At 39.9% G+C, this 22,011-nt stretch overlaps 2 protein-coding genes across 5 annotated transcripts; both read right to left on the bottom strand.

The window, feature by feature from the left end:
- Positions 1-436: 436 nt before the first annotated feature.
- Positions 437-4,000, bottom strand: irf8 (interferon regulatory factor 8). Of its 3 annotated transcripts, none has more exons than XM_034581320.1 (9): positions 3,864-4,000; positions 3,557-3,757; positions 3,018-3,201; positions 2,693-2,787; positions 2,413-2,470; positions 2,023-2,070; positions 1,513-1,905; positions 1,297-1,412; positions 437-1,180 (listed from the first exon to the last, which is right to left on the bottom strand). In XM_034581320.1, the coding sequence occupies exons 2-9, from the start codon at positions 3,725-3,727 to the stop codon at positions 983-985; spliced, it is 1,263 nt and encodes a 420-aa protein (XP_034437211.1). In that variant the 5' UTR covers positions 3,728-3,757; positions 3,864-4,000; the 3' UTR covers positions 437-982. The 3 variants fall into 3 exon arrangements, with proteins under 3 accessions (XP_034437211.1, XP_034437213.1, XP_034437212.1); XM_034581322.1 differs by having other exon boundaries at positions 3,557-3,743; positions 3,864-3,949; XM_034581321.1 differs by having other exon boundaries at positions 3,854-3,908.
- Positions 4,001-6,042: 2,042 nt separating this feature from the next.
- dusp22a (dual specificity phosphatase 22a) lies at positions 6,043-20,454 on the bottom strand. Of its 2 annotated transcripts, none has more exons than XM_034581727.1 (7): positions 20,191-20,454; positions 18,609-18,666; positions 17,940-18,022; positions 16,729-16,778; positions 13,108-13,182; positions 12,738-12,909; positions 6,043-7,365 (listed from the first exon to the last, which is right to left on the bottom strand). In XM_034581727.1, exons 1-7 carry the CDS (start codon positions 20,209-20,211, stop codon positions 7,180-7,182), a joined length of 645 nt encoding a protein of 214 aa, XP_034437618.1. In that variant the 5' UTR covers positions 20,212-20,454; the 3' UTR covers positions 6,043-7,179. The 2 variants fall into 2 exon arrangements, with proteins under 2 accessions (XP_034437618.1, XP_034437620.1); XM_034581729.1 differs by having other exon boundaries at positions 18,609-18,642; positions 20,191-20,451.
- Between the last annotated feature and the right edge of the window lie 1,557 nt (positions 20,455-22,011).

Raw genomic sequence — 22,011 nt, forward strand, 5'->3', positions numbered from 1 at the left:
CTCCTTTTTAAGATGTTCCTGACGGTTTTCTTTTTCTATTAATATTTTCTATTAAGCCTTTGGTAAATCTTTTATCAAAGACAATATGAAATGTTAAGTTCATATAATAATATTTTATATATGCAGAATTTGAGATTAACCTCTTTAAACCCACAGACATTTACATTTTTCAAATTCCAATCCTATCCTTAATATTTATCAGGATTCCTAATGAACTGGATGGCAGTATAATATTTTGTGTAGTTATGTTGCTACAGTATAAGTGCAGAGCCAGGTTCATAGCTCTACACATTGATTTTAATGCTGTGTTGATAAATGAAATGGCAATGGTGTTAGAAAAATATTACATAATAAAAATATACATATGATTATACAAAGACAAACACATTCAGTTCGATAAAAACTGTTTAATTTGAAATGGAGTTCATTAAAAATAAAGTAAAATTAGGCTCACATAAAACAGTCAGATAGTAAAACCTATCTGCAATATGATCCCACATTGCATCTAAAATGCTGTGCAGTTTTTTATCAATGTACATAAAGATTTAATATTTACTAAAAAATGAAAATAGAAAAATATCAGACAAAAATGTCCATTTGTTGGGTTCATCCAAATGGCTGCACCATACAGGACATGACTCAGCTGCAAATACAGCAACAAGGATAATGACACGAGTTGACATTAAAATGCTGTTTAGAGAACATACAATTGTTTTGAGGCTTTCAGTAAAAGATATAAAAGATTTCTTAATACAATCGACAGAATGAATCTGTTGAATTAATCCAGCAGGTGAGTTGTGTGTAATTTCTGAAGACTGTACAAATATGAACATTACTTCTATACTTATATTAGGGACATCCTAATATTGAGCTTTGCCGCACTTGTGAGTGTGTCAGGAAAACAACGACTGTCCCTAACATGTAATGGATTTTGCCTGGTACATGCTGAAGAGCTCCAGTCAGGTGTATGACTGCTCACAGCTCAGGCAGTGATCGGCATGTTCTCCCTGTAGCAGGCTGGTCTCTGGGGTCCACTGTAGCTGCACAGGTCCTGATAGATGTGGGCCATCTGCTCATTGGTCGCAGCATCAGACAGGTCCAGGTTCGGGTTGTTGCAGTAAGGCTGTGAGCGACGCATGTTCACGGCCTCCAGCAGGTGCTGGCAGTTCACCGCAGTGATCTGCAACGGGAGAGAAGACACAGAGGTGTTTGCTTTGAGAAGGTGTCGAGACTCCAATATCCAGGTGGAAGAAAATGAATTGAGTGAGACACATGTTACGTCTTGACTGGTCTTACCTGCACAATGAGCAGTTTGCTTTTGGCATTGTTGAGATTGTGGAGCTCTTCTCCAAAACACAGAGTCACTGTCGGATCAGGAGCAGGAAACTGACCCTCCTGGTACAGCTGTACAGCTGGAACACACAGTGCACGTAAACAGTTAGTGGTCAGACCATGCATTGATTTAGAGTCTTACAAGCGTTCAAATAATTAAATATATATATAAGAACTTACCTTGAAGAAACCTTCCTGTGTCGAATATCTTGACTACAGCATCCCTCTCGAGTTTACAGGGCACTGAGCTGTACGGCGAGCCCACCTCTCCCAGCCCGCTCCAGAAGACTCGGCTCTGGCACAGCCTCTTGATGAAGATGCCCTCTTGGTTGGAACGGACCAGCACACCTCTCTCCACGTGGCCCAGGAGCTTGCACGTAACGTGGCGCTGGCGGTCGTACTCGATGAGCTCAGCAGGGGGAAAGTGAACAGTCTGCATGCTGTCTGAACTGTAGAGGGTGCCGCGGCCCAGGTGCTGCTGTGGAGAAATCCTGCAGCCTTCAGGGTGAGTTACCAGTGTGTTCTGCATCGGTTTCCCTCCATAGTAGAAACTGATCATCATTTGGGAGAACGCTGGAGAGGAGAACATGTAAAAGATGTAAGGTTAGGCCCTGCATGTTGCACTCCATGTGTTTTTTATTATTACTATCAATGCTTAATCGTGGATCTGATCTAATACATAAAACGTACCTGAGCTGACAACACCAGGTGGCAAAGGGTCCTGGTGCAGTGGGAAAGCTGTGAATTTAAGAGAGGAAGACGTGACTTAAGAGCCTTTTTTAGCACAGTAGACACAACCACAGTGTCATGTCATTACTCTGCTGCATCATCAGAAATAATGTTTCTCTCCCAAAGAAATAAACGCCACAGTCAGCAAACCTCAACAGGATGTTAGTCAATCCTTCCATTGCAGAATTTAACAGACAGGCAAACAACCTCTATTTAGCACCCACAGTCAACACTGAGCTTTCCACTGTGGTTACTTTCAAACACATTAAAGCTCAAATCTCACAAAGACGGTCGTGCTTGAGAGATGAGACCAAAGGCAGAGATGAGTGGGTAGGAAACAAACTGCATTACCATTGATGCTGCCTTGGGACCAGTACTCTGGACTGGCCTGGATGTTACAGCCTTCGTCCTGCAAAATACAACAACACAAAAAGATGTCAACAAAGCACCTTTCTACATTTCATAGCTGTGGAGATGAAGTGGGTGGTGCTGGAGGAGGCAGCGGAGTGTGATCACATAACAGTAACACTGAGGTGAGGGGCAATAAAGGCAAAGTGCATCTAAAGTGAAAGAGTGCCGCAGGAGAGAGGTGAGAGGTAAAGTTCATGTTTGAAGTGAGAAGCAGCCTCACCTCTTTTATGAGCTCCTCTATTTCTGCAGGGCTGCAGTCAGTCAGATCTCCAGAGCTCGTGGGAGCTGCCATGGCCATCATTGAGTTTTTACCGTCTGTGGGTGATAGAATTACTCACTGTGATTTCTTCTCATGGTTCAAACACAGGAGGTTTTAGCTGCTGCACTGTTCTTAATGATCCACGGTTTTCTCATGATGAGTCACAGAAGATCAATGCTGGCTCTCAAGACACCAAATGTCAAATGTCAAAGAAAATTATAATCGAGACAGGATTTGGATTTTGACTCAAAGTGAACCCAAGAGCCGCAAAAACAGAAAAACTCACGCTTCTGCTCTTCCTCGGGTACGATGCGGTAAACTTTATAAGGCTCGGAGATGTCCAGCTGAGACCTTTCTGTCACCTCCTCAAAGTCAGGACTTTTGTTGAGGGCACAGCGGAGTCTGGTCTTCCATGTTGCAGGCTCGGCCTTTTCCCCCTCCTTAAACTTGCCTTTAAACACAGCCCAGGCCTGTGGATATATCACAAATATCACAAATATTAAGGATAGTTTTGTGAGAAAGAAAAAAAAAAAAAAAGAAAGAGAGAAAGTCTGACTTTCTGTGAATTTGTCAAATTCACAGAAAGGTGGACTTTCTAAAAGCTAAATTTTTAGTTTTTGAAAATAACTATACCTTTATTACTGTTTTAAAATTAGGTTAATTTATCAATTATAGACCAATTAAAAATATGTCTTATACTCAGGACAAATCAAACAATGACAGTTAAAGGTCCGTACTATCCTTGGACCACAGAAGCAGCAGACTTAAAGAGGTGAGATCCACCATGTAAGTTGAATCAATCTTTGCTCAAGGGAGATGTCAAACCTTGAAGATGGATGCGTCCACTTCTTGGTTGTAATCCTGTTTCCCCGCATGTTTCCATGGAATCCGGAACATAGTGTGGCTGTCGTCCTCCCACTGCAGCCCACAGTACTGACCACTGTGGATCTGCTCCACCAGCCACTGCTTCAGCCTCCGGCCTCCAGTGTTGGACATCTTGGTGTTTTTGGATCTGTTTAATAGCACCTAAATGACGATGATAGAGGGGTGAAAAAACAACATTCACTTTTCAGATCTCATAATAATTCATATTCAGTCAATGTAAAACACAAGTAAAGTCACTGATAAATACCTGAGCTCTCGTCTCTCTGTGAGTGTGTGTGTGTGTGTGAGGTATCCTGACGTGACGACAGATGTGCACAGAGCTTATTGTGCCCCGCTTTGATGAATGAAATAGCTGAGCGGTGATTCGACGGCGACACCGCACTTCTGACCAATTGAGCGCGCTGAAGCGGCGTTACGGCCCCGCCCGCTACGGATGTGATGTTCTCCTAAGTCTGCGCGTTTACAAGAAATGGTCTGATGGAACCGATGGTTGTAAAGTCGCTGCCCACGCTGCGCAGACGTGGGGAGGCTGAAAACGCAAGTCACAAGTTACCCTGAGCTCCGTGTTCGGGGGATTTCTGCGCCCACTCAGCCCACTCACGTCAGAGCGATGTTGCTGTGCAGGTGGAGCAGGAGCAGTGTGTGTGTGTGTGTGTGTGTGTGAGGGTGAAGAAGCTCCATTACACACCGATCATGTCCCCGACTACATGTGATTATTATCAGAATGATCCAAGAATCAAGTGGAGGGATCTTAATAATAGTTCAGTGGTGACCAATACCTTATGTTAGGAGTGAGAGGGGAGTTTTCTATCCACCTACCTCATCGTTGTTTTCTCAAGGCTCGTGGTCACATAAATGAATAAATCCACATTACAGTTATTTGTCAGGGTCCTCCTCATTATTCTAGCCTTACACTTTATCCACCATAATGTCACAGTGTAGCGGACTGTTGGGGCTGACGCTGAAACAAGAGTTGGTTGAGTTATAACTCAAATGTCAGTTTTCATTTATAAATGTCAAACATTCCCACTTCTGCTCAAGGGACCTATTGTTTGAATTCGTTTGATGTGAGAGTCATTTGACAATTGAGGGTTATTTACAAAACAACAAATTTCACACATCAGCTTGAGGCTTAGAAACAAGTAACAGATCATTTTCTTCATTTACTGACAAAATAGAGACCTAATTATTAGGCCATTAATGAAGACAACAATCTGCAGATTAATTGACAAGAATAATTATTATTAGTTGTGAACCTGGAATTATATTTTAGTTGATACACATATGCCTAATGTCATATACGGAATTAACAGCTTTAATTCGCGTTTTAAAAATCCCAATCTGGAACAGGATTTATTAAATGTTTTTTTTATCAGCTCAGTTCATCTACATCTGACAAACAAAAGTAAAACTAGCCAACGCAACTCACTTCAATGAAATAGGCCCATTATAGTAAGTATTCAAACTGTACCGACTGCATTACACAGAACAGATACAAGTCTCGCCCTCAAATTCCAATTTGCAATTCCTCTTACTGTTACCTTTTGTTAAATTTACAGGAAGCCTAACCTAATGCTTTCTGTTTGTGATAAGGGGATAGGGTGAACACCTTCTTGGATTCTCTGCCAGGAATTAGCCTGCCTGGACATCTATTACCTGACCAGACATGCATCAGAAAGTCTATTCACTTTGCAGCCCCAGAAATAAAGCAATGCAAATAAAGAAAATCTCAGTTTAAGGCAAATGCAATTAAGAGGCCAAAACCAGGAGATTCACAGAGATGTCAATGCACCACCTCTCAGAGATCAGTTCCAAGGAAACCTGAGGTAGCGCATTTCCTGCTAAATTTGATGAGAGAAAGTTGCATTTTTGAAAAATAAAATCTTTAAGAAAGATTTCTGATAAGTTTCATCAGTCTGAAAGCTTTTCTATATGCATCTCCTTAGTACAAAGTAAAATAAACCACAGGGCTTATTTGGAATTATGTTTATGAGGGAAAGAGTAGTATGGTATTTGTAAGCCTCCAGTAAATATATTATCTAATGTGTTATTTGATCCAATATCTGTATCTTTAAGAAATAACTAAAACACTGAGACATTACAAACTATGCATGTTGCCAAAATATTTTCCCCACAAAAACTACCTAAATAAGACCTGGTACACACTATTTTCAGTTTACACTTTGAACCTTTTAAGGTCTAAAATTTAGATTATAGCTTGAAGCAGCATCCCGAGGTGATCTGTGGAATAAAACCAGAAACCTCACATATCTAATTTAAATCAGACTAAAATTCAACAGGATTATCTGGGATTACAGGTGCAGTGATCAAGATGCCTCATGAGACGAGCAGCTGATCTACGGAGAAGATGAAGTTCAATATTAACCATGCAAATGTTAATTTCATTTATTTACACACAAATACCATGGTGTTGATAGTTATTTATTACAGATTTATTCCCATTTCCGTATTTTTTTCAATCACTGCATCGTATTATAAAACAAACAAAACAAACGTGACATAAAAACACACACAAAAAAAACTGACAGTACCCATGAAATTATAACACAAATCAATTTAGTCACAAAAAAAAAAGATAAATCAGAGCTTCATTAACATCAGGAAGACTTGCAGAGATCCTTCAAGTGTGGTTATAGATCTATGCAGCTATGCTTCATGTAGATCCTCTGTTTAACCCGTTTTGTATTACTTAAACCTTTCTTCTTCATATGTGTGTGTGTCTTTACAAAGCCACAATAGATATGGAACCAATGCTCTTCACATGACAGTTTACTTTAAAAAGTCTTCCCAGTGTAATCTGATATCAAGAACAGTAACTAACTAGGTGAGAACAAACGCTGTTTATTACATGGCAGTGATGTGCGACAGTAATGTATTTATTGTTGTTGTAATCTCTGTAAATGGCCAGCAAATCTAATCCTACTTGGTTATTGCCTCCTATGAGAGTGTATCTGGGAGAGTGTGCAGTTTGGTCCAGCTTGATTGAATTTACAGCCTTGGGGGAGGTATGCACTCCACAAGTTTATCAGTACGTGCAGTGTCAATCATGTCAAGCAATAGGGCTGCTTCCAGTAGGATGCATAAATCTTATGCCGTCAATCTGGCAAATTAGAGGCGGAACGCTCCTTTAGGACTCCATTAATAATCAGTCACATCTTTAAGGCTACCAAGCTGAATGCTGCAGGTGTGATGTGCCCACATGGGAGTGTAGTGTATTCATCATGGCTAAGGTGCTGAGGTGTTGAGAATAAGGCGTCTGTGAGCACTGATATTGTGGCTGTGCTCAGGTAAGTGAGCATGGGAGGTACTGCTAGTGAAAAGGAGTCTGTTGATCAATTCTAAATCAACCTCCATTGCGTCAAGTCGACTATGACCGATTCAAATAAAAGGTAAAAAGCTAAAAAAAAGCTTGGCTCATAAGGGGGCATTCATACAAATGCCTTGGATCTAATTATAATTTAGGGGTTGATTTGGAATTGAGTACAGAATAATAGCTGTTGCCTTTTTCCAGGCAGAACCGGGCAGGAGGACTTTGGCGTGTTTCAGCTGCTGCCCTCAGGATCATCAGACGGCAGAGAACAGACAGCTATACCACGATTTATCGAGCGCTGATCGTCTCCTCTCCTCTGGCTCGCCTGCAGCTCTGTGTACTGGCTCAGGAGGGCTTCCACCTGCTCCTGGTCATTGAATGGACTGGGACGGAAACCGGACTGTATCCATGTTCGATACTAGGGACGAGAGGAGGGACAAAAAAAATGTATAAAAACAACAACATCACATCATGCTGTTAAATCCAATAACATTACAGTGTTCAATCCTTCAACTTTAGCTGCACTACCACAATATTCCACTATATTATACACACCCTCCCAATTTGGCGGTATATTCAAGCTGGAAATATTTCCCAAAATGACCTGTTCTTTATGTATTTTTCTACTTAGCTTGTGTACAGTATGTGCACCTTTGTGGCCATAAATATTGCAGCTGTTTGTCTTTTTAATTGTAAATTGATATAATATGTGCTTGGTATCTTGGGTCTATTCCACAAGATCCGAGTTGAGTTTTTACCGTAACTTTACTCAGTTTCACAGATTTAAGTACAAGTGAGTGTCAGGTGAGAATTTCAACTAATCCAAGAGCACGGTATAAACTGTTTTTCATGAAATAATAATCGACATATTCAGTTTGAGGCGATAAACAGAAAACATGTTCCGCACTTGGGCTTGGCAGATAGGATGAGGGGGCAGGACGAGGGGGCAGGACAGAAGGTTTTTAGTGAAACACTTGTCAGGAAATGCCTTTGGCGAACATTCCTGCTCCCACAGTCACCTTGAACTCAGGATTTTCCTCTTCACTCATCTTACCGTCCCATTTAGGAAATCTGCACTTTAAAAACATTCTTCTTACTGTATTTTCATCATCTTTGAAATTCATGGCACATAATTGATCGACAAGATGCTTGAACATGTTGTCACTTGCAGCAGAATAATCTGACAGGATACATCAAAGTGTCCCAACAAATCTGCTGATGACAATGACAACTGAACGTGTGTTGAAGTGAGGCGTGATTTCACTGCCAGGTTTAATTAAGGTGCTTCGAAATATAAATTATTGCAGTGCCTGCAAATCAATACGGATTAAAATCACCAGCATGGCATATTCAGCTATTACAGCTGCAGAGGACAAAATGTTATGTTTTGGTGGGGATCACAACTTATTCCATACACCTGGATAAAATGCTGGTTTCCATTTGTTACATAAATTCCAGTTTTCATTTGGAAAACTTCTACACTTTTGTTCACAGGTTCCTTGGTTCCAAGTCACAGAATTGTGAAGATCAGTTACAGTTTTATGGGGATAGTTCAACCAAAATTCAAAATTCAGTCACCCTACATTCAAATTCGACTCGAATGATTTAAGCCTGAATGTGCTCTGTGATCCACACGCAAACGCGGCTCCAGAGGAGGATCACAGAGGACATTTAACTTGGTGTAACTGCGACGTTTCAAGTCGAATTTGAATACCGGGGCTTATGGAGACTTGGATGCCACCACACGAGCAGTATGGAGGCAGTTTATGTTTTTTTCTGTTGTTTTTGTACGTTTGAAGAATCAGTCACCATTTACTTTAATTCTATTGGAATTAGCTCCAACGTTGCTTACCCCTGAAACTCCTAATGTGTTTTGTGGAGTTAAACACTTAACGATAGCAGTATAAATTGTGTGTTAAAAAATTATATGAATTATTTTGGTATTTTTAAATTTATTCCCACTAGAACGTAGAGTTTTCAGAGACTGCATCTGGTCCAAAAAGCAAGGAATTGCACAAAGGATGCCCAGGAATTGTTTTGTGCAATATCTTATTATTTTTCTAAACACAGTGTGAGGTGAAAGTCACTCTGAAAGTAATACATTCATTTCACTAAAATTTGTATTCTCACTGGCAACTGAAGAGACCAAATAGTACAGCACTGACTCATAGGATCAAGATAACGGTAACAATGAATAATCAATCAAAAGGCACAGTATCGAGATAACACATCAATAAAGGCTGTGATATCAGGGGTTGTGCAAGATGCTGACCGCTGTAATTCTGTCATGAAAAAGAAAATGAATCCTGTCATCAGCTACAAAGTCTGTTTGAGTGTTCCACATGAAGCTGGACTGAAAATGCAAAGATTAAACTTGATGTCAAATCTACCAAAATGTAAACAGGATGGCTTTTCTGTCAGATTTGTCCCGTTGGACTCCTTGAGACAAAAGCTTGAGTTGATAGAGTCATAGACTGGCACTGACAAAACTTTTTGATTGGATGTGCACTGTAGTATATTTCAGGCACTTTGTTAATGTTATACTGTAGCTGTAAACACTTTTGTTACTGTGAGGCGTATATCTCCATTACTGTTTGTTTGTTGGTTGTTTGTCTGTCTGTCTTTCTGCGGGATTACTAAGAAACTACTTACATGAAATCTTGTAGCGGGGCGGGACATGACCGAAGGAAGTACTCGTTAAAATTTTAAGCAGATCCAGATAAACTGGTGGATACATGAATTTACTTTCACTTTCTTTCACATGGGGAGAAAGGGTGTTAGCCTTAGCGTAGGGATGTGCTCTCTGAATGCCTGTATAGTTACAGCTGCATTTGTAACAAAACAACATTGTTGTCTTAAAGGGCCCATATTTTACACCTTCCTGGGATTTTATTTGAGGTATTAGTACCCCTAAGATGATAGATCAGTGGTTTAAAGTCGAAACAACTGCTGCAATGTGTATTTCCATGTCCTCTCTTCTGCCTCGCTCTGCACACAGAACAGGCCTGACTCTTTAATATTTTATGAGTCCCTCCTCTGATTGGCTGACTGCACTTTGAGTAACACACAACTCTCATTCATCTCATTCTGGCACATTGACGATCTCACTGGTAAACACAGCTGAAAGTCACGTTGTTATGTTTGGATACAGCTATAGCTATATATATATATATATTTTTTTTTTATTCACTGTTCATTTCATTTTTTGATGTTTTTGATGTTTTTGATACGTTGTTTCTTATGTTGTGTTTTTTATCTGCCATGTTATCTGCACCTTGAGTGCTCTGAAAGGCGCCTATAAATAAAATGTATTATTATTATTATTATAATAGAGACCAGCCACATATTCTCAGTTGGTTACAACAGGATGTTTCTGAACGGTCAGTTACACCGTCCTCATGTTTGTTCAAGTTTTAGCAGGACAGTAGGCCAATGTAGGAGTAAGTCCCGAATTACAGTTCCGAGTTTCAATATGGAGTTTCACAAAGGAGGTTCAGTCCAGAGTAACGTCTACGTTACTACGGAGTAACAACTGTATCCTTGAAGAGTTGCTGTAGGTTGAGAGACTGTGGTGAAACACAGCACATCAGAAGCAATAAAGCGTAACCGCTGGTTTTTAACAGTAACGTTCTTAGGAGGAATGTGCACGAACACATTCTCTTCCTTGGATCCCTCCACGCTGCAGTGTTTCTTCAGTGTTGTTTGTTGTGGTTAGCCTGTGGTAGCTAACAAGCTGCTAGCTCAGCAACATGTCTGCTCTACCTTGAGGCTACCTACTGACCCCGTTCAAGTAATTACGCATAGTAAAAGCCCACAAAAATTATTTTACACAATATGGGCCCTTTAAGGATTCCTTCCTCCCTATTTGAAGCTTATGTGAAAAAAACTCAAATTCAACATACAACATACAGCTTTCCCTTAAAATCCTCGAAATCACTGCAAGATCTACAAGCAACAAGCAGTTGTTTCAGTCATGTTATGTTGCAAGGTGCTGACAGTAATGTGAAACACGTGATGAGCAGTACCAACCTGATGCAATCCCAGCAAACCCCCTGCAGTTCCCCTTCTCTAGTCAATGGTTAGACAAGTGCCATCGTAATGAAATCACGCACAGGGGGCCTTCAAGTAACTACAACGCTGCAACATTTTAACAGCTGTGAACAGCTGCCTACAATGTGTTCATATACAACACATCCTCTCAATGGCAAAATGCTGTATAGACAATGACTCGAAATAAAATCCAAAAAGTAATTGACTCACTCCTTAAAGTGTGAAAATACAATAAATACATGAAAACTGCAGCAAGTCTTCTGATAACTCGAAAAATAATGTCTTTAAGGTTTAAACCAGCATTTTTAATACAAGCATGTGTACCTGTCATATACTCAATTACACTGCTTGATCTTTTCTCTTTGTGAAAACATTCTCCAAACCAGAATGGAACTAAAACCATGAAGCCACTTAATATTTCCTATAAGTGGTGACATTCTTCAAAGTGGAAGTAGACAAACCAAAAGTATGAGTGTTATAAGGCAGGACCACGCATTATGTACACAAAAGGCTCCTCACCTGTCAAATACCAGAAACCTACATGTGTACATATCCTCACAAAAGTGCCCCCTGATAAATAATAGTATAAGATTAGGACCCCTTGCTCTGTGCTCAGATTTTGATCTAATTATTTAATCTTCCGACATCATTCAAATTAATAATATGAACCTTACACGAATAAATTACAGATCAGTGCTATGTTCTTATTAATGTATCATCTGATATACAACCTTTCTTTCAAACCATCTCCCTGTGAGATGTGAGATGTGATGCGCTCTGCTGCTGTTACGTTTTGGGCTCATGCTGTGAAACTCAGCAGTTTCCACACAGCCATCACAGAAATGATGATCTACTGTTTATTTACCTCGACAGTAATTACACATATACAAACATTAATGAAAACATACACGAGACAGTCCACCTGTCAGGTATCTCACATTCCATGACAACAAGAGAACCACAATTAACGGTAGAGAGGTTAACCACGCACTGCATGTGGAGCGGGAGGCACACATCCTGTGAATTCCTCAGCAAATCACCAAAACAGCACATAACACAAAAATGCATTTGTGCACTGAAGTGATGTAGAGCTACAGCTAGAAACCAGTGGCAAAAAAGGGTCTGAATGTTTCCTGAGGGTATTGTGTGTTTGTTCTGTGGCGTTGCATCCATTGGCTTAGGGGGGGGGCATGTGCCCTAATTTCTGATGTCTGAGACTTTTCATTTATGTAATTATCATTATATGAGTCAAGTGTATTCTGAGGATGACATATATCATACCCTCAAAATGTCATGCTCGTTGTCTAAGCTCTTTCCCTTCAGTATTTTTCTATGTTTTAAATTTTGGGGTTTGAAAATTGTTAATTTAAATGTTTGTATTATTTGAGTTCAGACTACACAACTTTCAAAGTTGTCGCATCCCTGTGCAGTTCACATTAAAATTTTTGTTGTCTTGTGATCAGGGGTCTTGCAGTAGTTGTGAGTTCATACTATATGACAGTGACAGTGGGTCACATACTACACGATATCTCCAGTATCTCCAAACTACGTTGGATCATGAAAACACAAGCGAGAAAAGACACAGTGAGTCTAACTGATCTTCCTGCTCTCTTGTGTATTACTGCTCACAGAATACATCAACCTGGAGAAGAGGGGGAGGACGTCATATCATAGTGCCCCCCCCAGCCTGTGAATGAATTCATCATGTCAGTGGTCCTCTGTGTGTTAGCGTGTGTGTACCTCTAAGACTTGCGTCTGCTGGTACTCCTGCAGCTGCTGCTGGAAGCCGTAGTTTGGGCCGACAATAGAGCGAACGGCCTTGACTGCAGACAGACACTCATCCCAGCTGCAGTGTGTGACAGTCATCAGGTAGGCCACCACCATGGTAGTGCTGCGGGATACACCTGCCAGACTACAGCAACACATGGGACACTTGATCAGTTTGGTCATTGGCATAAAGCTGCTGGGTCCATAACACCATTTTTCTTCCAGGTAAACGACAGGTAATGAATGCTGAATGCTTCTCACAGTTGAAGGCTTACATGCACAGTCAATATGAATTGGCACACTTTCAACAAGGAGCTGGTTACAGCGTTGGATAAAAACCTACCAGTGAACGAGACAAGATCCACCGTTCAGGCGACATTCGTGGATGAAGCTGATGCACCTTTTAAAATGCTGTGATCTGAAAAGAAAATATAGCACACATGATTCTGTGGTGTATATTATGGAATATAAAGACAAAAGCTTTGAATTCAGTATAACATCCGTATTTTTGGCTCAGGAAAGTAGTTTGTTTTTGACTAGGCAGAGTGGTGTCATGGCTGAAAAGGTAAAAATAGAGTACACATAATAGGATATGAGAAAGAACACCTCGAATTGAAACTTGGGGCCCTAACTTCGTCTTACAAACAGTTTTGCCGAAACTATGATGTGCAGTTGTGATTTTGACTGTCGAAACTACAGGTAAATGTTGACATTAGTCTCAGAATGAGAAAGTTAGTTTTGATGGATTTTTATTAGCCCTAAGAAAAAGATGTACCGGAGAGTAGTGATTTGTCTTTCCACCACTCCAACTAATCATGTGAGAAAAAAGGTCTGGTCTGCTCAAACAAAGGGTTTGTGGTAGACCAGAGCACAGACAGTAGTTACAGACAAGGGAAGTACACATGCTCGTCTTTTTCGGTCCAGCATTCATCAAGTCTGTGTCTCAAAACTAAAAAGTGAATAATTTGAACCTTTTTTAACAACATAACAAGAGGTGCTTATGATACAAGATCACACAAATCCTCAGAATGTAAATCTTTAACACAACATAGTGCAACTGCTCCTCAAATCTCCTCTTGCAGTGTCAGGAAGCACTGATGGTGTTTTGCATAATCAAGAGCTGTGTGGCTGATAGCACCGTCTCCTGAGGAGCAGATGCTGGTTACTCAACAGCAGACAGAATAACAGACAGGGGCTAAAATAGATTGACTGCCACTTTTCTTTTTTACTCCTTCCTGAGATCCAAACTCCTCTTCAAAAGATGTCTCCTCAGCACTTTTAACCTCTGTGCTTCTCTAGCACAGAGGTTTCCGGCAAACTTGTTTAATATGCCAAAAAATTACCATGTGACAAAGTTTTGAGGTTTTGACCAGTTGAGGAAAAAAAACTAAATAATAACCTACAGTTAGTTTGACCTACAGTACATCCAGTTAATTGTGTTTAACATGCAGGGTCCTTGCACTCATGCACATCTCATTCTCTTGGCCAAGTAGACTATCATTAAGTATGTTATTACGCAAAAACTACAGAACCGATTTCCATGAAACTTGGTATGAGATCTAGAATGCGTCACAGAGGAACCATTCAAATTTGGTGTGGATGTGGATAACTGGTCGATCCAGGATTTTTGTCACTTTCTTTAACATTGTGAGATATAGGGTATTTTATGTAAATGTGGTTTCGTAAGGAGACTGTTAAGCCTTGGAGGATGTATGCTCTACTGACTTTAGCTTTGGAAGTGTTTGATGTGCATATTTATGCAGTGCAGTGTGCACAACGTGCAAATAACCCATAGCACACTTTTCAGGAGTGTTCACCCTGGCCCTCCCTCCATTTCACCTTTATTACGCCACTCAGAGTTATCGCCCACTGTAAGCCTGACAGTGGGCGATAACTCTGAGTGTGTAAGATTTAGGTGAAAGGGAACAATTGGCAGAAATTGAATATAAAATAATCCTAGTGATGTTTTCACGAGTGTGTTTCATCTAAATTGTACAATTGTTGTTTTCTTTATCCTAGAATGGACCCTTTATATTTGAAAACTTTATATTTACGCTGGGAGCGGGACTTATACGGAGGTTTTTATGAAACCTGAAGGCTACATCAGGTTCTCTTTCATGTTTGAAAAGTGAGGGTGAGGTGAGGGGTCTTCAGCTGCAACATGCAACTCCACCACTAGATGTCACTAAATTCTACACACTGAAGCTTTAAGATTGGGACCTTTCATTTAATATAATAAGGTTTTGTGAGCTTGTCCTTGTTCTTGTAAAGGTCTAAGGTTAGCTGTCATTTTACATTTCTTTCTATTGTTACTAATATGTAAGTGATAAAGCCAATTGAGGCAGTAACTGTGGGCTACATAAATGGCCCCGACTTCCTCACATCCATCATATTTATAGTTCTTTTACACAACTTCCAACTGCTACAGTTGCTCCAAAAAAAACTTTGTAGGAAAGACCATCCCTGCTTTTGGACCGTACACAGGGGAGGGGCCATCGGAGCTGGTCATAGGGGCCCCTAGGTGGTGGCGAGCATGGTGTGGCGGCAGTTGGCCTCACCACTCCTATCAGTCAGACCAGTGATTGTGACAGAAGGGGTTTATTAAAGCTCTGGGTGGTCGGGGCCAACAGCCAGATGTCACACTAAAGTTTCCTTCCTGTGCTGCCTGAGGGAGAGACGCTTGATTGCAACAGTGGAGGTCAAACACCTCCAACCAACCCAATCAGCAATATCCAACCAAACGCTAAACCTCCGTTCACATTCACTTTCACTCTGCTCCATTTTCTTTTTTAAAGCTAAAGCAACAGCAACTTCAATGACTGCAGAGCACAAAGTCACAACCTGCAGAGTTAGAGCTCAGAATTTAGGCTAAAAAAAACAACATTTTGTGTATAGACATATATATATATATATATATAAAACTCTACAGTAATAGTCTAAAAGCAACTCTGTACATTCTTAATTGTTCTGGTCAGGGTCGACTGGTTTCTTAATTAACGTTTTGACACCAAGAATCAGGTTCCAGCCTGCATTCAACCAGAGAGTCACAACTTTGTCTACTTGTTTTAAGCAGGTTAATTGATGATCCCCATTCAAGCATGATCAATCCCCTTATTCTACAGTCCTCGGCACTGCAGACATGGACCTGTGGATGGTAGAGAGGGCAATGTGCTTCCAGTAAACATGTATAAAGTCAACAGCAGCTTTTCACCTGTCAACAAGAGTATAATGCATTTGGGATTTACGCCCACCCTCCACAATCCCACCTCTGTCAGTGCAGGGACCCTAACCAACCAGTAGAGGATGCACATCTACAGGAGTCTCAAGCCATGACATTAATGCTCAAAACTGCAACCTGTGACTGTCGCTTCTGTTTCGTGCCTATAGTCCGTGACAACTGCTTAATCCAGAATTACTACAGCTAGGGTTGCGTGAGGTCAAAGATCCTTCATCAAAATTGACACGCTGTGACTAATGTTAGTGACCAACTCGTCCCTCTTTCAACACAGAGTCTGCCTCCTTACGAACAAAGACTCATCAAACACACACACTTTTTCTCTGCATCTCCTTCTCAAACACACACAAGTACTACATAGACAACACAGAAAATAAAAACTTTTGGTGCTCAATATTTATGAATGTCACAGGGTTAATTAAATACTGTGGGGTCTACTTCTAAGTCATGAGAATTTATGAGCTCCTGGTCACTTTGCCCTCTAATATACAGCTTAAAATTCAGTGATAAATGTCTAAAAACAACCAACTGGAATCCTGCAGAAAATAAAATCTTTCAAGTCAATTTTCTGTTAAAACTCTTTAAAAAAAAAAATCATATAATCTTAGTAACGGTTTGTGTGTGTGTCACACCCAGGGAACACAATCCGGTGGGTATTGGTGTTGAAACCATACTGCATGACTCATACAGGACATTTTATATCCGTGTGTGTGTGTGTGTGTTACTCACAGGTTCTGGCTGGAAGCATCTGCTGCATGAATACAAAGATATGTCATGTCCTGTAAAACATACATGAAAAACATTATCACAGCTGAAACCAGACACAGACCATGCATGTTATTTCTGAATTAAGGCCGGGCAATAAAACAATGTCAATAATTATCACAGTATAATTTTTGTCAGTTTCAATATGACAAAGTTCCAACATATATTGATATATTGCTTATGCATTGTGTAAGCAGAGTGACGAGGTATAACACATAATTGATCTAGCTCATATTGTAGAATGTTTTTCTGTTTATCAAGTGTTTGTCTATCTCTGTTTATAAAGACGAGTTTAAAACCACAACCTTCATTCAGGAGCAAAAATCAGTCTGTAAACTACTTAAAATAATAATAAAACTTACTTACATACTGACTGATATGAAAATTGGATTAAATGTTTGGCCATTTCACCCAGTCTTAATCTGCATTTACCTGTGATTCTTACCTACATTTATAATACAGGCAAAAATCATGGCCTATTTTTACAGATGAACATCTGTCACTCAAATCTAAAGTGAGCCGTAGTTCCTCAAAGACTGGCACACGGAGCAAATTCTTAACTAAATCTAAATAGTAACAGGATAACAGGCGTTTGTAAGTACTGTGGCAGTCTAATATGAATGTTTTCTGGGGTTTAACTTAATTCTAATAAACACAGAGTAAAAGATATTTTCCTACAATGAAAGACATGTAGTGGATTCTACCTAATACACAGTGGAGAGCAAAGCCCTTTGAAATCAACCACTGTCATCTCATATATATGTATATGTACATGTATATGTATATGTAGAATAAATGTATATGTGTCTGTAGTAGTCAGTCTGAACTAAGACGTTATAGCTAAAGATTCTTCAAATTATTTCTGGTTTTATTTTTGCCTGTCTCGAAACATGCTTATTACTGAGCATTTAATAGAATAGAATAGAATAGAAAAGAATGCCTTTTATTGTCATTGTACAACACTTTCCGTGCATTTTCAAAACTTTCACAAAATAAGTGACAACAAAGAAGCTAAATAAATAAATAACTTCTCCTGCTCAGCCACAAAAATCCCCTGCTCCAACCGTAACTCATCACCACCCCCTGCTGGCTGACAGGACACATCACAATATTAAAGAGGCGTGGATGGTCTCAGCATGTCACAAAATGCAGGCCAACCTGGATAGTCCACTTACCTCAAACACAGGTTTGGCATTGTTGTACACAGACAGGATGTGGGTGATGCCATTCTTCGACAGACTCTCCCTGTTTTCTGAATCTGCGACAAGGAGAGAAAGGAATAATCAGTGAATTTCACACCACTCACTCAGACCAGTTATGCTGTAAGTGGCTGCAGAGGCCGGCCAGTCAGCTGTTTACTGTCCTGCATCATGGTTTGGTACAGTTTATCCTGTGGTCACTTGCTCCTGTCACTTAAACTATTCATAACCAAAATGCTTGTTACATCGTGTGGAGCCATCATCATGGCAACTAAAGATAGAAAGGTGCACATGCCACATTAAGTGGGAGGGGGCTGTTACCAGCCAGGGAAAGAAAACACCAACAACTGTTGGCTGTTATTTTATGGGACAGAACAGAAGAACAACTTTTTTAATCAGATGTGTCATGGCTTAAAACCTAAATACTGTATAAGGCACAGCATTTAAATTGAAACCTTCACGAAATGCAAGGTTTAAAATACCCAAATAACTCAGGTTGCTATAATCCACCACTCATTCCTTCATGCATTTGTGCCCTATTATAGTGACCTTGTGCCTTTTGGACAGAAAGCCTGGCCTAACCCTGCTCTTCTGATTCTATCACATATAGGAACACCAAATCAATTCACTCCATGTTTGTCTTACCTCTTATATTCCCCAGGTAGAGTCCGTCAACAACCTGTGAAGCAGCAGTCACAGACATCTTGGGTTCGCGGGTTAGATATTCAATACAGTCCAGCATCAAACACTTCACATGAAAGCAGCAAAGGGTGGTGGGTTGAGCCAGATTGGATTTAAGGCTTATGGCTTAAGAACCAAGTACCAGCAAATGAAGCATCAGCTGCAGCCATACAAGGCCCGAAGCAGCGATGTGTGATTATCGGTACAAAAGTGACGAGCAGGGAGCAGCCACTGAGTGTTAGAACGTAGGTAGTAGTACTACGAGAGGTCAAAACTCCAGCGACACTTACAGTATAGACCTATATTGTCAGACCAATGCATTTATGTGTTTAGCATTCGGTCTCCAACATCGGCCTAGGCAATAAAGTCATATAAATAATTAAATAATATAATTTGTATCAATAGCAATAAAACAGAAGCACAATATATATTAATATAATACTGATGCATTGTGTCAACACAGTGAGGAGGTGTAACACTTAACTCTTCCACCTCAGATTTGTTAAATATTTATCTGTTGATCATTCTCTGCTCATAAAGAAGTTTAAATTGACAACCTTCACCCAGGAGCAACAATGTGTAGGAAATAATAACGTGACATTTATTGTGATATTAATCGATATTGACAGATTTGAATTATTATTATTTTTTAACAATTATGTGTTATACCTCGTCACTCTGCTTACACAGTGCATACGCAATATATCAATATATGTTGGAACTTTGTCATATTGAAACTGACAAAACATTTTTGGCTATATTGACCAGACCTAGTCAAACCATAATGTACTACAGGGGTTTTTAAAGAGAAAGTTCTCTGTGCTTGTTAGACGTAGGTGAATTGTGCCAGAAACCTCTTCTCTGTTTGTACTAGCACTATGAGGCAGCAGTTGTCTAAAAATATAAATGGAAACATGAAAAGTACAGTACAGATGAACAATTTATCTGCTAATGCAAAGTCTGTTTAATGTGAACTTCTCTGGTCTTTCTTAAGTGCATGGTTTCAAAATAAAATGCTGCTAAACCAGTGTTTTCACAAAACATGGTTTCACTTTATTTCCGTACTAATAGACTGGGCATCTGTGTCATTGTGCATGGTCACCATCACCATGAGTGGGCTGATAGTACAATGATTAAATAATGTCTCAACAATGGTGTGTTTATCTAATTGATTTGATCCTTGGAGCAAAGTTAAATGAGCCCCTCAACCAAAGGTCAGAGGTCAGGATCAGCAACAGCACATGATGGATTCAGTGCCTTGCTCATGGGCACTGTGAAAAAATCTGGTCTTGTCAGCTTCCATAACTAGTTTGAAACTTAATGCTTGAAGCAGCACAAGTCTTGTTTTGAGCTGTTTACACATTATGGAAACATTGACAGTGTTGAGATAGTGTCAGGATCAGAGAGGCAGATCAAAACACGTGACGGGATGGACGCAGATGAGTCAGGCGGACAACACACACACACACTTTTACCACTGAACAACAACACAACAACAATACAACACCACAACACCGACAAGTAAAGCAGCACGAGCAGAGCTTACCTTATTCATCCCATTGCCCATGATGCCTCTGGACCAGTCTGAGCTGTTCACATGAACTTTGACTCTAACAACACGAAGCTGAACTCAGCACGACAGCGACCAGCCTCCGATTCAGCCGCTACGTTTGTTTGTTATTCGACAACATCATCAGATAAAGTTACACGATAAACAGCATCAGTCCTGAAACACTGACGTTATGCAGCGGCGCAGACAGCAGTCCCGTCACAGTGACTCTTCTTCCGGATTGTTTGGACCGCTTCATCCGGTAAGTGACGTCATTACAGCGTGTCGCCGCCGTCAGATACCGGCTCATATATGTTAAAGCTTTAATATAAATACATATTTATATATACACATATATATATACAACGTGTGTGCATTTAAGCACGTGTGTATTCATTCTAACCCAGCGAGCCAATCTGAGGATTGATTTATTCTGTCAACAGTTGCTTTCTATATTTATACTGTATTTAAAACAAGATTAACTTTGTTGATCCCACGCCAGACAGACCAGAGAACATATGAAGGTATAGAGCAGAATAAAAAAAAAATGGCATTAAAAAGAGAATGTATACTGTATTTGTGCATTATGTATAATTCAGTCAGACTTTATTTATTTTGCACTTTTTTTTTATATAAACACAAACAATCCCCCCCCCAAATAACCACGTTTAATTTCACTAGATCTTTATTTGGATAGTCCCCTTTTTTTCCCATTAATTAATCCATGACTTTTCCTCTGAAAAAAACAAAACAAGGAAAATGTTGAAAATCGTCCCCCATCTCACATTGGGAAAGGTTGTGAAAATCCTGAATCCGCCACCTAATGCCCATTAAATGCCTATTTAAAGATTTGCTGCAAAGGCATTATCCCTTCATTTGAAACTAGGGGTCTGAAGTTGCTATATTGATAGAACAGGTCAAATAAAGAATAGCACTCAGTAGAGCACATACCAAGTCACCTTAAATTCTACCATGTTGCTGCAAACTGTACAGACTCATCGATATCGGTCTCCTAGATATGATTTTTTTCCCATCAAGGTTCAGGGAATTATTCCCTGAGAATTGGCTGAAAACGACAAAGAAATGTAACTGGAAATGTTTTTTTAAAAAGTAAAAGAGAAACTGCATTTGATCCGGATCCAGATGAAATTTGAGCGGGTTCTTTGAGGCATGTCCCAAATTGAATGGAAATCTGTTTAGTAGATTTTGCTTAATCTCAGTAACAAACTAGAAGCAAAACTGATAAAACTAAGTATGCCATGGACACTGAATGTGCGGCTGGATCAGGGAAAATGTGGTGTAATCATATAGAGAAACAAGTAATTTTGTAAATGACACTATTCAGACTGAAAAAGGTTGAGAGCTTTGGGTGAAGAGTTTGTGAAGGTGTGAAAGTTTGCAAATGTATATAGAGCCCCTCCTGACAGATATAGGAACCTTCCTGTGTATATACACTAGCTGAAATTTACAGTAAGATTCAATGAGTTGAAATACCGTCAGAGTCAGATCACAGCGCATGACACCAACGCATGTTCAAATGTCTATCATGAAGTAGAAGTGTCATCATACATGTTCGTCTATTGTCAGTTTAAAATGGCATTTGCCACTGTTACGGCAAATACATTTATTTATGCTTTCAAGTCAATGCACTGTTGAAACATATTTTCATCACTGACAAAGAAAATATCAACTTAAATCTTCATCGGCCCTAAGAAATATCACTGATATAAACCCAAATAGATATGTAGTCATCTTGAGATCCCTACATGGGAAGGTCTGTTCAGGTGTTTGTCAGTGATGGACACTGATGGGCAAAAT

This window comes from Hippoglossus hippoglossus, chromosome 3 (genome assembly GCF_009819705.1).
Source record: "Hippoglossus hippoglossus isolate fHipHip1 chromosome 3, fHipHip1.pri, whole genome shotgun sequence".
Lineage (NCBI taxonomy): Eukaryota > Metazoa > Chordata > Actinopteri > Pleuronectiformes > Pleuronectidae > Hippoglossus > Hippoglossus hippoglossus.

Bases quoted from the DNA above. Each gene is read 5' to 3' on its own strand.
- irf8 (XM_034581320.1), bottom strand. From the start codon at position 3,727: ATGTCCAACACTGGAGGCCGGAGGCTGAAGCAGTGGCTGGTGGAGCAG. The intron at 2,471-2,692 runs GTGAGGCTGCTT...TGTATTTTGCAG, and splicing joins TAGAGGAGCTCATAAAAGAG to GACGAAGGCTGTAACATCCA. The intron at 1,413-1,512 runs GTAAGTTCTTAT...TGTGTGTTCCAG, and splicing joins CACAGGAAGGTTTCTTCAAG to CTGTACAGCTGTACCAGGAG.
- dusp22a (XM_034581727.1), bottom strand. From the start codon at position 20,211: ATGGGCAATGGGATGAATAAG. The intron at 16,779-17,939 runs GTAAGTGGACTA...TATGTTTTACAG, and splicing joins ATGCCAAACCTGTGTTTGAG to GACATGACATATCTTTGTAT. The intron at 7,366-12,737 runs GTACACACACGC...TCTCGTCCCTAG, and splicing joins AGCAGACGCAAGTCTTAGAG to TATCGAACATGGATACAGTC.